The sequence below is a fragment of the Neophocaena asiaeorientalis genome, unplaced genomic scaffold, assembly GCF_003031525.2.
Source record: "Neophocaena asiaeorientalis asiaeorientalis breed wild unplaced genomic scaffold, Neophocaena_asiaeorientalis_V1.1 scaffold629, whole genome shotgun sequence".
NCBI classification, from domain to species: Eukaryota; Metazoa; Chordata; class Mammalia; order Artiodactyla; family Phocoenidae; genus Neophocaena; species Neophocaena asiaeorientalis.
The window spans coordinates 7,918,151-7,927,995 of record NW_020175468.1 but is presented as its reverse complement, the minus strand read 5'-3'; the positions used below and the strand labels follow the sequence as shown (position 1 = coordinate 7,927,995).

Sequence of the window (9,845 nt, the reverse complement as noted above, 5' to 3'; positions counted from 1 at the left end):
TGGGGAAAAACTGAAGGCAACTTAATTCCCCAACAGTACTTCCCAATACGTATTACCAGGGCCATCCCACAGAACTTTCTTCCATGATGGAAATGCTCTATCATCTCTGCAGCCCAGTGGTAGCAACTGAGAGCCCACCTAAGTCAGCTATTATCATCCCATGGCAGACACAACAGATGAACAAGTCCTCAGACCTATATGTTCCCAGGCCCATAAGGATAGTCACCACACTGAGCATAACTGGGACCTGCTTTAAGGAGGCCATGGGGGTGTGGCAGACTTTCTCAGGAGTTATTGTTGACATCCTGAAGGATGTGGCCAATCGGGGAAATCATGCACCCATCCACAACGGGGTGGTTACAGCCCCCTGCCCCAATCTCAATCCTATCTACACTAGGCATTTCCTTGGCATCAAGGAAAATTCCTTTCCCAACACAGGCATGGATGGCTCTTAGTTGCTGACTTAAAGACTCCATCCAGGCAGTTTCTCCTCACTTTGTAGTAAAGATTATTGATCTTACACATTTCCCCTGCTCTTCTCTGACATGTCATTAAAACAACAGCAAAGAGACTTCCCTTGTGGTGCAGTGGCTAACACTCCACATTCCCAATGCAAGGGGCCTGGGTTTGACCCCTGGTCAGGGAACTAGATCCCACATGCCACAACTAAGACCCGGCACAGCCACATAAATAAATAAATATTTAAAAATAAATTAAAAAACAACAGCAAAAAGATTGGGGAAAAAAAAACCTCACAAGGATACCCCACACAACCAATGACCTAGAACCACACCCACCTCAGCTGTGCCAACACACTGGACTCTACTGGAGGTGCACAGAAACTGAGACCAGGTCTGCTCCCACCAGCCTCTCCAACCCAACCCATCTCCTACCAGAGTGGTAGCCTCTAGAAAGTCTTCTGGGGCATCTCCTGTATTCCTTTTAGACAAAGACCACAGCATAGTCCTTGAAACCTTAAATCCCATAACATTTTTATTATAAAGGTGAACCCTGATCTTTACGAAAGGCTTATCGGTAGGATTTCTGGTAGCGAGCACGGGCACCAGGACCTCCAAACTTTTTGGATTCGCAGCGACGGGGATCAGCTACCAGCAGGGTCCGGTCATACTGGATGAGGATGTCTTTGATCTCCTTCTTGGAAGCCTCATCCACGTCTGGGGATTAAAGTAGGGGTGAAGATTTAGATACGCCAGGAAGTGTCCTCCTGCTCTTTGTGACTAAATGCAAGAGTGCCAGAGCTAGACCTTGACCTGCCCCCCCCCCCCACACCTGATGGGAAGGACCCACCCTCACTCACATTTCTGGTAATAGGCCACCAAGGCTTTGGAGATGGACTGGCGGATTGCTGTGAGAAAGAAACACACACACAAAAAAGGTACATCAACTTTAGGGACACCCAAGGGTAGGACCCACCTTCCACCCATGTGCCCAGTTCCTGGGACTCACCATAAATCTGAGCTACATGACCGCCACCCTTCACTCGGACACGGATGTCAACACCAGCAAATCGCTCCTTGCCCAGAAGCAGAACAGGTTCCAGTAGCTAGAGCAACAGGAAGCATGACAGGATTTTAGATCACAACCTGGGCAGCCAAGCCACCTCACTGAACATTCCTCCACAACTCTCTCCAAGTAGCTTCAGCCACCACTGGCCTCAAAGTATTAGTGGAAGAGGGTTGGGCTGTTACTCAAGGCACTCTGCACAGCCAGCAGAGCAGGGGCGTTTCCAAGACAGAAGAGATCGCTGAAGGCAACCTGAAACTTGAGGTGGGCTACCTCCTGTGTTTCCCTCTGGACATCAGATTACCCATCTTTAAAACTGATTCTTAGAATGCTGGCACTTTAGCCCAACACTAAGGAACACCTCTGCAGCCACCAAGGCTGCCCCAAACAGTGAAAAGCCACTCCTGAGCTACGTCACCTGCTTTCCCCACCTGAGCTCTGTGCCCTCCCTTTGAGCCTCACAGATTTCCAGAAAAATTACAACTATGCTATAACCCTATTTTGTTTTTTTTTTTTTCCTATTTTGTTTTACCTACTTCAGGCCTCAGCTCACAAGTCTCCCCCAACCCTGCTCTGACGCTTCCACCCAGGTTTGAGCCAGAAACCTTCTCTGGGCTCCTGTACGCCAGCTTTGACTACTTTGGAGCAGTGTCTGGTATTGGGGTCCAATGTGTCTCCCCCACTGGATTGGGAGCTCTGTGACGGCAGGCCCTGAAGCCATCAGGGTCACTGATTTGTCTCCAGCTCTCAACACAGGCTGCACACACAAAGCCTTCGAGTAAACTGACAGTAAAAATAAGCCACAATACTCAATTATCTGCTATACAAAGGAATCTCCGACACCACCTTATTAAGTTTTAACTAACCCTGCAACGGAGATGTTATTCTTCACCTTTAAAAGCAATAGACTTAACAAATGCGTTCTCACACACACCAACAACCTCACAAGGAAAATCCAATTTACCCTCACAACAGCCCTCCAAGGTAGGAATTATTCCTATTTTACAGAAAAGGTAAGTTACTGCCTCAAATCACTCAGCTAGAAACGGCAGAAATCAAACTCGGATCTCTTTCCATTCTGAGCCAAAGAAACTGAGACCTTCCAATAAAACTTTATTCAGGAAAAAAAAAAAAAAAAAAAAAAAAGAAACTGAGGCTCAGACAGGGAGAGGAGGAACTCCTTTCACAGCCAAGCAGAACAAACTCAAATTCTTATAATGCTTATTATGTACAATATTCAAACCCCACTTTAATCACAATGTTTCGAAGAACAAAACATTGATTCCTGTTGTCGGAGAGTGTATACTACCCTAAAAGTCACAACATTAAGAAATAAACAACCTTATGTCCGCCATTAACTTATTGCAAGAAATCAGACCACATAAACTTGGGTAATCCCCGTGCCATCCGGTCCCCAAAACTGAGTGAGCTTCCAAATAACCCAGTTAAGCACCTGCTTAACCTTCAACATCCACGTTTTCACTCTCAATTCAAGCTTTTGTAACATCGCCTGAACCCCCAACACCCAACTCCATTCATCGATAAATACCCCATTTTTCTGTCCCCTACTCAGCTTCTAAACGTCCCATTATTGACACCAGACCCTTCGGCTTCCAGGATCGACGAACTCCAGGAACCCACTTACTCCAACATCTCCATCTCCAGAACCCTCCACTCAACCCAAACAACCATCCTTAATTCCGGTACCTTGTACTGCAGCGTGCGAGGTTCGATCATCTCCAGGGGTCGCCCGTTCACCTTGATGAGGCCGTTACCTCGTTTGCAGTGCGCCACGGCCGTGGCCGTCTTCTGCGGAAAGCGAAGGGAAAACAACGGAGCCACGTGAGCTCCGGGCCCCGGCTCCCAAGTCGACCCCAGACCCCTGCCCACAAGCCTCTCCCTGACCCAGGCCTCCCCTCGCCCCCACCATCGGGAGCCCGGCTTACCTTGCGTCCGAAGACCTGCACCGACTGCAGAGGGCCCTTAGCCGGCATGGCTGCGAGCGTTCACAGGAACTCCTCACCGCGCGGCGCCGCAACTGGAAAAGGAAAACGCAGGCCCAACCTGGCTGCTTTTCAGGGTCTGCGCAGGCGCGTTGTGCTCACCTTCGCGACAGGAGGGAGCTTTACGGCTAGTGGGCGGGGCTTTGGATTGGCGGCGGGAAGGTGGGTCCAGAGAGCGGAGGGGGCGGGCCCCGGGAGCGGAAGGGGCGGGGCTTGAAAGGGTGTCGGGGGTTGACAGAGAAGGGTGCGGACAAGACGAAGTTCACATCCTTGGTCTTCCTCGATCACCGCCAGTTCTCATTTGCATTTAGGCTCTTTAATAACCTCCCTCCGCTCCCATACGCAACCGATTATCGCCCTTTTCGAAGGAGGTTTGTGTTACTGCTTCATCATCGGCAATCTTCTTCCCCTCTAGAGTTCCCTTCTGAGAAACCTGGCAGGATTCAGACTCCCCCTACGTCCTAGAACCCACCTCCTTAGAGAGTCCCCCCAGAATCCTTTTCCTCTTAGAGGCTCCTACCCCAGAGTCTGACTTTCACCAGAACTTCCTTTCTTTTAGAGTCTCCTCCTGCCAGAATTTTTCTCTAAGAGGTCTTCTCCCAAAACCCCCTCCTCAGAATCCTCACACTAGACTCTTTCTTTCCCTGAATCTCCCTCCACTCAGGGCCCTTTCCTCCCGCCATAATTCTCCCCAGAATCTTTCTCTCCTCAGACCCACGAGCCCTAGAATCCCCCTTCTTCAGAAGCTCCTTCTCCCCCAATCCGCTTTTCCCGCAACTGTCCCCCTAGAACCCGTTTTCACAAAATCATCACTTTCAGAGCCCCCCCCTCAAAATCTACCTTTCCCAAGAATTTGTTTTCCTTCAGAGCCTCCTCTCCCCAGCAATTGTCTCCCCTGAAATTTGCCTCCCCACTAGAATCCCCCACTCCTTGGAGACCCTCCAAAATTCTACTCTTCAGAGTCTCTATCTGAGAACCCTCTTTCTCCGGACACCCCCAAATCACCCTCCTCTCTAGCCCCCTCCCACACAGAATTCTCTATCCCAGGGGTCCCCAACCCTCAGGATCTAACGCCGGGTGATCTGAGGTGGAGCTGATGTAATAATAATAGAAATAAAGTGCACGATAAATGTAATGCACTTGAATCAGCCCGAAACCATCCCCTCCCCACCCCCGGGCCGTGGAAAAATTGTCTTCCACGAAAACGGTCCCTGGTGCCAAAAAGGTTGGGGACCACTGCTCTATCCCCAGTCCCCCCAGCCCATCTGAGGAACCTCAGGATTGGGTAGCTCCCTGGCCCCCCACCACTCAGGATGCTCCCTTCCTAGCCCAGAGCTCCCTCTCAGGGCTGCAGGGAGCCCACCGTTGCCTCAGTTTCTCTGGCAGCACTGCGTCTGGAGTCCAAAGTGCAAAAGGGTGTGGTGGCTCACCTGTTCCTGGAGGGTCCAAGACAGGGTGGAGATTGGCGGGCAGGTCAGGGGCCGGAGGGAGGATCCTGCAGCTCAGAATCCAGCTCCTAAAGGGTGAGAGAGGGAGAGGAGCCAGGCCCCGGGGAGAGAGGAAGGGAAGACCCAGTGGCTGACTTGGAGGGACCCACAGACAGGTACACAGCACAAGAGAGAGACAGGCACACATGGAGGAGAAGGCAAAGACGGGACCAACAGAGGAGAGGAAAAAGAGAGACACCAGGTCAGTCAAAGATAGAGCCAGGAGACACAAGTGACAGAGATCCAGAGGCAGAGAGGCCCACCCTCAGAGAAAGAAGACCGGCAGGTACAGGCAGGCACGAAGATTCCAAGACACTTTCAACAGAAATATAAGTAGAAAGCAGACCAGAGACTCCCAAATATGCACCTGCAGACACAGATAAAGCCTAACCCTGGTGATTTCCAGTGAGAAGACAGGCCACAGAATGCACATGCTTTCACACACTCTGTACTACGTTATGGGCCTGTTTGGGGGGCAGGGGAAGCTTCCAAACTCTCCAGTCTCTCCACGGTGATCCTCGTAGCCTTGCTAAGTCTGGTATCTTGGGTGGGGGGAAAGAAGCAGGTCTGGGAGTCCCCTGACCTAGGTCCTCGCTACTCTAGGGTCACCATCTCCTCCAACTTCTTGGAGTACATTTCCTGGGTATCTGTGGATTGAGTAAAGCTGGAAGGGAGGGAAAGGGGGCAATTCCCCTCACCTATTCCAGTTTTCCAATTTGCTCCCACTCTCTGTACCTCTTGTTTCCAGGACCCCAGGCCGGAACCAGAGAAAGTCTGGGGGTGGGCAGGGTGCCCATGTGGCCTCTCTGGACCATCCTCCTGCTGGTGCTGCCCTTGGGAGGCCTAGGACCACCCTTCTGCCCAAGGGAGACTTTCTGCTTCCTCATTGCCATCATGAAGTTGCTGGTGAGGAGGGAGGGAAGAGCCAGCAGACAGGGGCAGGCTAGTTAGGGAGTGGGTGGGGGGCATGTTTGAGGAAAGGCCAGTCTCTCCCTTCCACCAAAATCTGATTTTACTCCCTACCTCGCCATTGCAGGGAAGCAAAAATGATGGCACTCTTTACACCGCAGATGATCTTTTGGTGGGTATCTCATTAGCTCCTTACTGAAGTTGGAAGTTTAGGGAGAACCCACTAGGCTCAGAACATGCACATGTTAAGGCCAGGAGACAGGCATGCTGGTATTCTGGCTGTCCAGCTCCTGACTCACCCCAGCCTTGACAAATATATATGGCCTGCATTGTGTCTTCATTGCTGCGCGCAGGCTTTCTCTAGTTGCAGGGAGCTGGGGCTACTCTTCGTTGCGGATTGCGGGCTTCTCATTGCGGTGGCTTCTCTTGATGAAGACCACGGGCTCTAGGCCTGTAGGTTTTAGTGGCTGTGGCACTTGGGCTCAGTAGTTGTGGCGCATGGGCTTAGTTGCTCCGTGGCATGTGGGATCTTCCCGGACCAGGGCTCAAACCCGTGTCCCCTTCATTGGCAGGCGGATTCTTAACCACCGCGCCACCAGGGACATCCAACAAATATATTTTATTCACTGCTGTCTCCAACACCTGCTACAGTGACTGGCACATAATCACAACAAAGGATGATGGTGATGATTACAGCTATTCTTATATAGTGCTTACCCTGTGCCAGGTACTCGTCAGTATATTTGCTTAATTACTCTTCACACTGACCCTATGAGGTAAACAAGGCCATCATGTATGGATGTGAAGGTGTACACTGTACAAGAATCCCACATCTACAAGGACAGTATTCTCATCCTGGATATATTTGTCAATTTCCAGCAGACGGCAGTAAAGTATCTTGTTCTAACAAAATCAGCACTTAGAAGTACTTTAAGGAAGGAGTGTCTTTTTCTAACTTACACAGGTGCACTTCCAGTGAAGGTAGCAGGTAGGGATTATTCAGAGCTCCACTTTACAGATGAGGAAACTGAGGCTCAGAGAAGTGAAGGGGCTTGTCCCAGGCCACAAGTCAGAAATTGTGGGGGTGAGGACTTGGGATCAGCCCTTGCCCAGAGACACCAGATCATTCTGTCCCCACAGGTGTGTCCTGCTGAGGCTCTAGGATGCTTCTGGCTGGAGCTGTCTGTGATTGGGTTTGAGGAGGGCCCATCCATGGAGACTGCTGTGTTCCGGCTACAGTGCCTATTGCATGCCCTCGGGTCCTGGCTGTGGGTGACTGGCTGGGGCCCTTGTCCACCCTGTGGAGAACACCCTCAGAGACCTGTCCATCTTTTTCTGGCCAAACTCTTGGAGTTATTACAGGGGGCTTGTGCTCAGCATCTGCCCTCAGCACGAACCTGGGAGGATACAGACTCCCTGGTACTCCCGGAGAGGCTGCGTGGAGAGAGGGAGAGGAGATTTGGTCTTCAGCCCCAGTTCCAAAACCTCAAGCCTTCTCCTTTTAGGCCAGAGGACCTCACCTGGAGCCCCAGAAGCCAGGGGAAGAGGAGAGAAGGTAAAAAATAAGGTGAGATCTGAAGCCTGAAGTCTCTTGACCTACTGGGGCAGAGGGTTGGATAAATTGCCCACACCTGTCCCAGTTGCTCTCCCTCTCTTTCAGATACTCCCTCCTCTCTCCTTTTCCAGGAAGGGACCGAGAATTGCACACCTGTCCTCCAAACTCATCCCCATCCCTTGAGGACAGGAAGAGTCTTGTGGCTCACATTTCTGGCTGCAAATAGTCACCACCTGGAAAACTTTAAAGTGATGCTGATGGCCAGGTCCCAGCCCAGGGAATTTGACAATTGGCCTCTGGTGAATATTGAACATCTATATATGTATTTTTTGAATTTTTGAATTTTATTTATTTTTTTATACAGCAGGTTCTTATTAGTTATCTATTTTATACATATTAGTGTATATATGTCAATCCCAATATCCCAGTTCATCCCACCGCCCCCACCACCCCCTGCTGCTTTCCCCCCTTGGTGTCCGTACGTTTGTTCTCTGCATCTGTGTCTCTAGAATTTCTGCCCTGCAAACCAGTTCATCTGTACCATTTTTCTAGGTTCCACATATATGCGTTAATATACGATATTTGCTGAACATCTGTATTTTTAAAATCAACTTTATTGAGACATAATTTACATACATTTTTAAAAATATAAATTTATTTATTCATTTATTTAGTTTTGGCTGCGTTGGGTCTTTGTTGCTGCGCGCGGGCTTTCTCTAGTTGCGGTGAGCGGGGTGGGTTATCCCCTGCATCGGCAGGCGGATTCTCAACCACTGCGCCACCAGGGAAGCCCTGGCAGGTGGATTCTTAACCACTGCGCCACCAGGAAAGCCCCTACATACATTTTAAGTGTACATTTCAATGAGTTCTGACGAATGGATATATACCACCACATTTCCATCACCCCAAAGCATTCCTTTATGCCTCTTCCCAATCAGTCTCCATCTCTAGTCCTAGACACCCACTAATCTGCTTTCTTTTTGTACAGATTAGTTTCGCCTGCTCTAGAATTTCATATGAATGGAATAATACTGTACATATCCTAGTGTCTGGCTTCTTTCACTCAGCTAATGTTTTTCAGATTCATTCATATGTATATCAATAGCTTGTTATTATTCCATTGCATGTATGTACTGCAACTTGTTTATCCATTTTCCTCATGATGGACATTGGGTTGTTTCCAGTTTGGGGCTATTATACATCTCTCTCTCTTATCTTCTCAACTATTCTGATGTGCTGCCAGGTTGAGAGTTGAGAACCACTGATACACCAAAGAAGAGCTTTCCACAGGGAGAAAATGACAGTTCCTGCTCCTCCCTGGAGTAAATGTCTTCCTGCAGAAGTGTCAATAGGCATTTTTAAGTGGACTCCTATTTTAAAGAACTGCTGTTTAAAGGAACCAAGCTTATAGAAGGCGAAACTTTTTTTTTTTTTTTTGGCCTCACCCTGTGGCATGTGGGATCTTAGTTCCCCAACCAAGGATGGAACCCACGCCCCCTGCAGAGTCTTAACCATTGGAAGGCCAGGGAATTCCCGGGGAAACATTTCTATTTTGTGTGCAGCCCCTCCCCAATCTGTCTTGGGTTCATTTTGGGGTTGGAGGGGAGACTGTATGCTTATGCAGAGATGCACCTGTGATGTATACTCACTCCATGGACTACACGTCTTATGAACCTGCTGCCAGTCCAACAGCAACTCATTCCCTTTTAACTAACTAGATGTATATTAAATTTCTGTAAATTGAATCCGGATGTCTCAATGCTTATGTGGGAAATTTTAGCAATGTGTTCTAAAAGCTTCGATTATTTTTTCCTCCATCAGGTTAATTTTTCATATCTCTACCTCATCATACTTGGTTGTCTTTGCCATCTCTCTGACAAATAATTACTACTATGTAAATTCACATTTCAGTCAATTTAGGGAGATTGCTAAGGAAAACAAGGGCTTTGGGGTTACCTAACTTGGGGAGGAGTCTTAGGTCTGCCACTTTGCAGTTACATAGTTTATTTTTGAGCTTCGGTTACCTTGTCTGCAAAGTAGGGGTATCTACCTCCTAGGAATGTTTCAGAGGCTGTGAGGTAAAGTCTGACTTATTTGCAAATTTGTTATTATTTGCTAATCCCTTGCTTCCTCACGGCTTGGCACACCACGTTAGTGATCTGGACTAAATTCAAGCAAGCACTTACTTCTGGCTAGAAAAGGCCGATCCCAGGGTGTTATAACACTACGATTTGACCATCCCAAGATGTCAGCTCCAAGCTCTACTTTAAGACAACTCTGCCACTCTCAAGATGGCGTCCTGGAAGTGCGTCACCGGGGATGAGCCCCAGAAATCTCGCGTTAGGCGGGGCCAAGTGGTAGGTTCTC

General features: G+C 49.1%; 2 protein-coding genes across 3 annotated transcripts; one reads left to right on the top strand and one right to left on the bottom strand.

Moving 5' to 3' along the window:
- Positions 1 to 970: 970 nt before the first annotated feature.
- RPS16 (ribosomal protein S16) lies at positions 971 to 3,609 on the bottom strand. Of its 2 annotated transcripts, XM_024768478.1 has the most exons (5): positions 3,471 to 3,609; positions 3,232 to 3,333; positions 1,468 to 1,564; positions 1,319 to 1,366; positions 971 to 1,175 (listed from the first exon to the last, which is right to left on the bottom strand). In XM_024768478.1, exons 1-5 carry the CDS (start codon positions 3,516 to 3,518, stop codon positions 1,030 to 1,032), a joined length of 441 nt encoding a protein of 146 aa, XP_024624246.1. In that variant the 5' UTR covers positions 3,519 to 3,609; the 3' UTR covers positions 971 to 1,029. The 2 variants fall into 2 exon arrangements, with proteins under 2 accessions (XP_024624246.1, XP_024624245.1); XM_024768477.1 differs by having other exon boundaries at positions 1,319 to 1,564.
- A 2,182-nt stretch (positions 3,610 to 5,791) lies between these two features.
- LOC112415378 (uncharacterized) lies at positions 5,792 to 7,661 on the top strand. Its single transcript, XM_024768305.1, has 5 exons — positions 5,792 to 5,920; positions 6,051 to 6,095; positions 7,064 to 7,342; positions 7,429 to 7,478; positions 7,610 to 7,661. The coding sequence occupies exons 1-5, from the start codon at positions 5,810 to 5,812 to the stop codon at positions 7,659 to 7,661; spliced, it is 537 nt and encodes a 178-aa protein (XP_024624073.1). The 5' UTR covers positions 5,792 to 5,809.
- The last annotated feature ends 2,184 nt before the right edge of the window (positions 7,662 to 9,845 follow it).

Excerpts from the sequence above, each read along its gene's own strand:
- LOC112415378 (XM_024768305.1), top strand. The coding sequence starts at position 5,810 with ATGTGGCCTCTCTGGACCATCCTCCTGCTGGTGCTGCCCTTGGGAGGC. Across the intron at positions 5,921-6,050 it reads TTGCCATCATGAAGTTGCTG|GGAAGCAAAAATGATGGCAC; the intron begins GTGAGGAGGGAG and ends TCGCCATTGCAG. Across the intron at positions 7,343-7,428 it reads GGGAGGATACAGACTCCCTG|GCCAGAGGACCTCACCTGGA; the intron begins GTACTCCCGGAG and ends TTCTCCTTTTAG.
- RPS16 (XM_024768477.1), bottom strand. The coding sequence starts at position 3,518 with ATGCCGGCTAAGGGCCCTCTGCAGTCGGTGCAGGTCTTCGGACGCAAG. Across the intron at positions 3,334-3,470 it reads TGCAGGTCTTCGGACGCAAG|AAGACGGCCACGGCCGTGGC; the intron begins GTAAGCCGGGCT and ends CGCTTTCCGCAG. Across the intron at positions 1,176-1,318 it reads GGTGGCCTATTACCAGAAAT|ACGTGGATGAGGCTTCCAAG; the intron begins GTGAGTGAGGGT and ends TTTAATCCCCAG.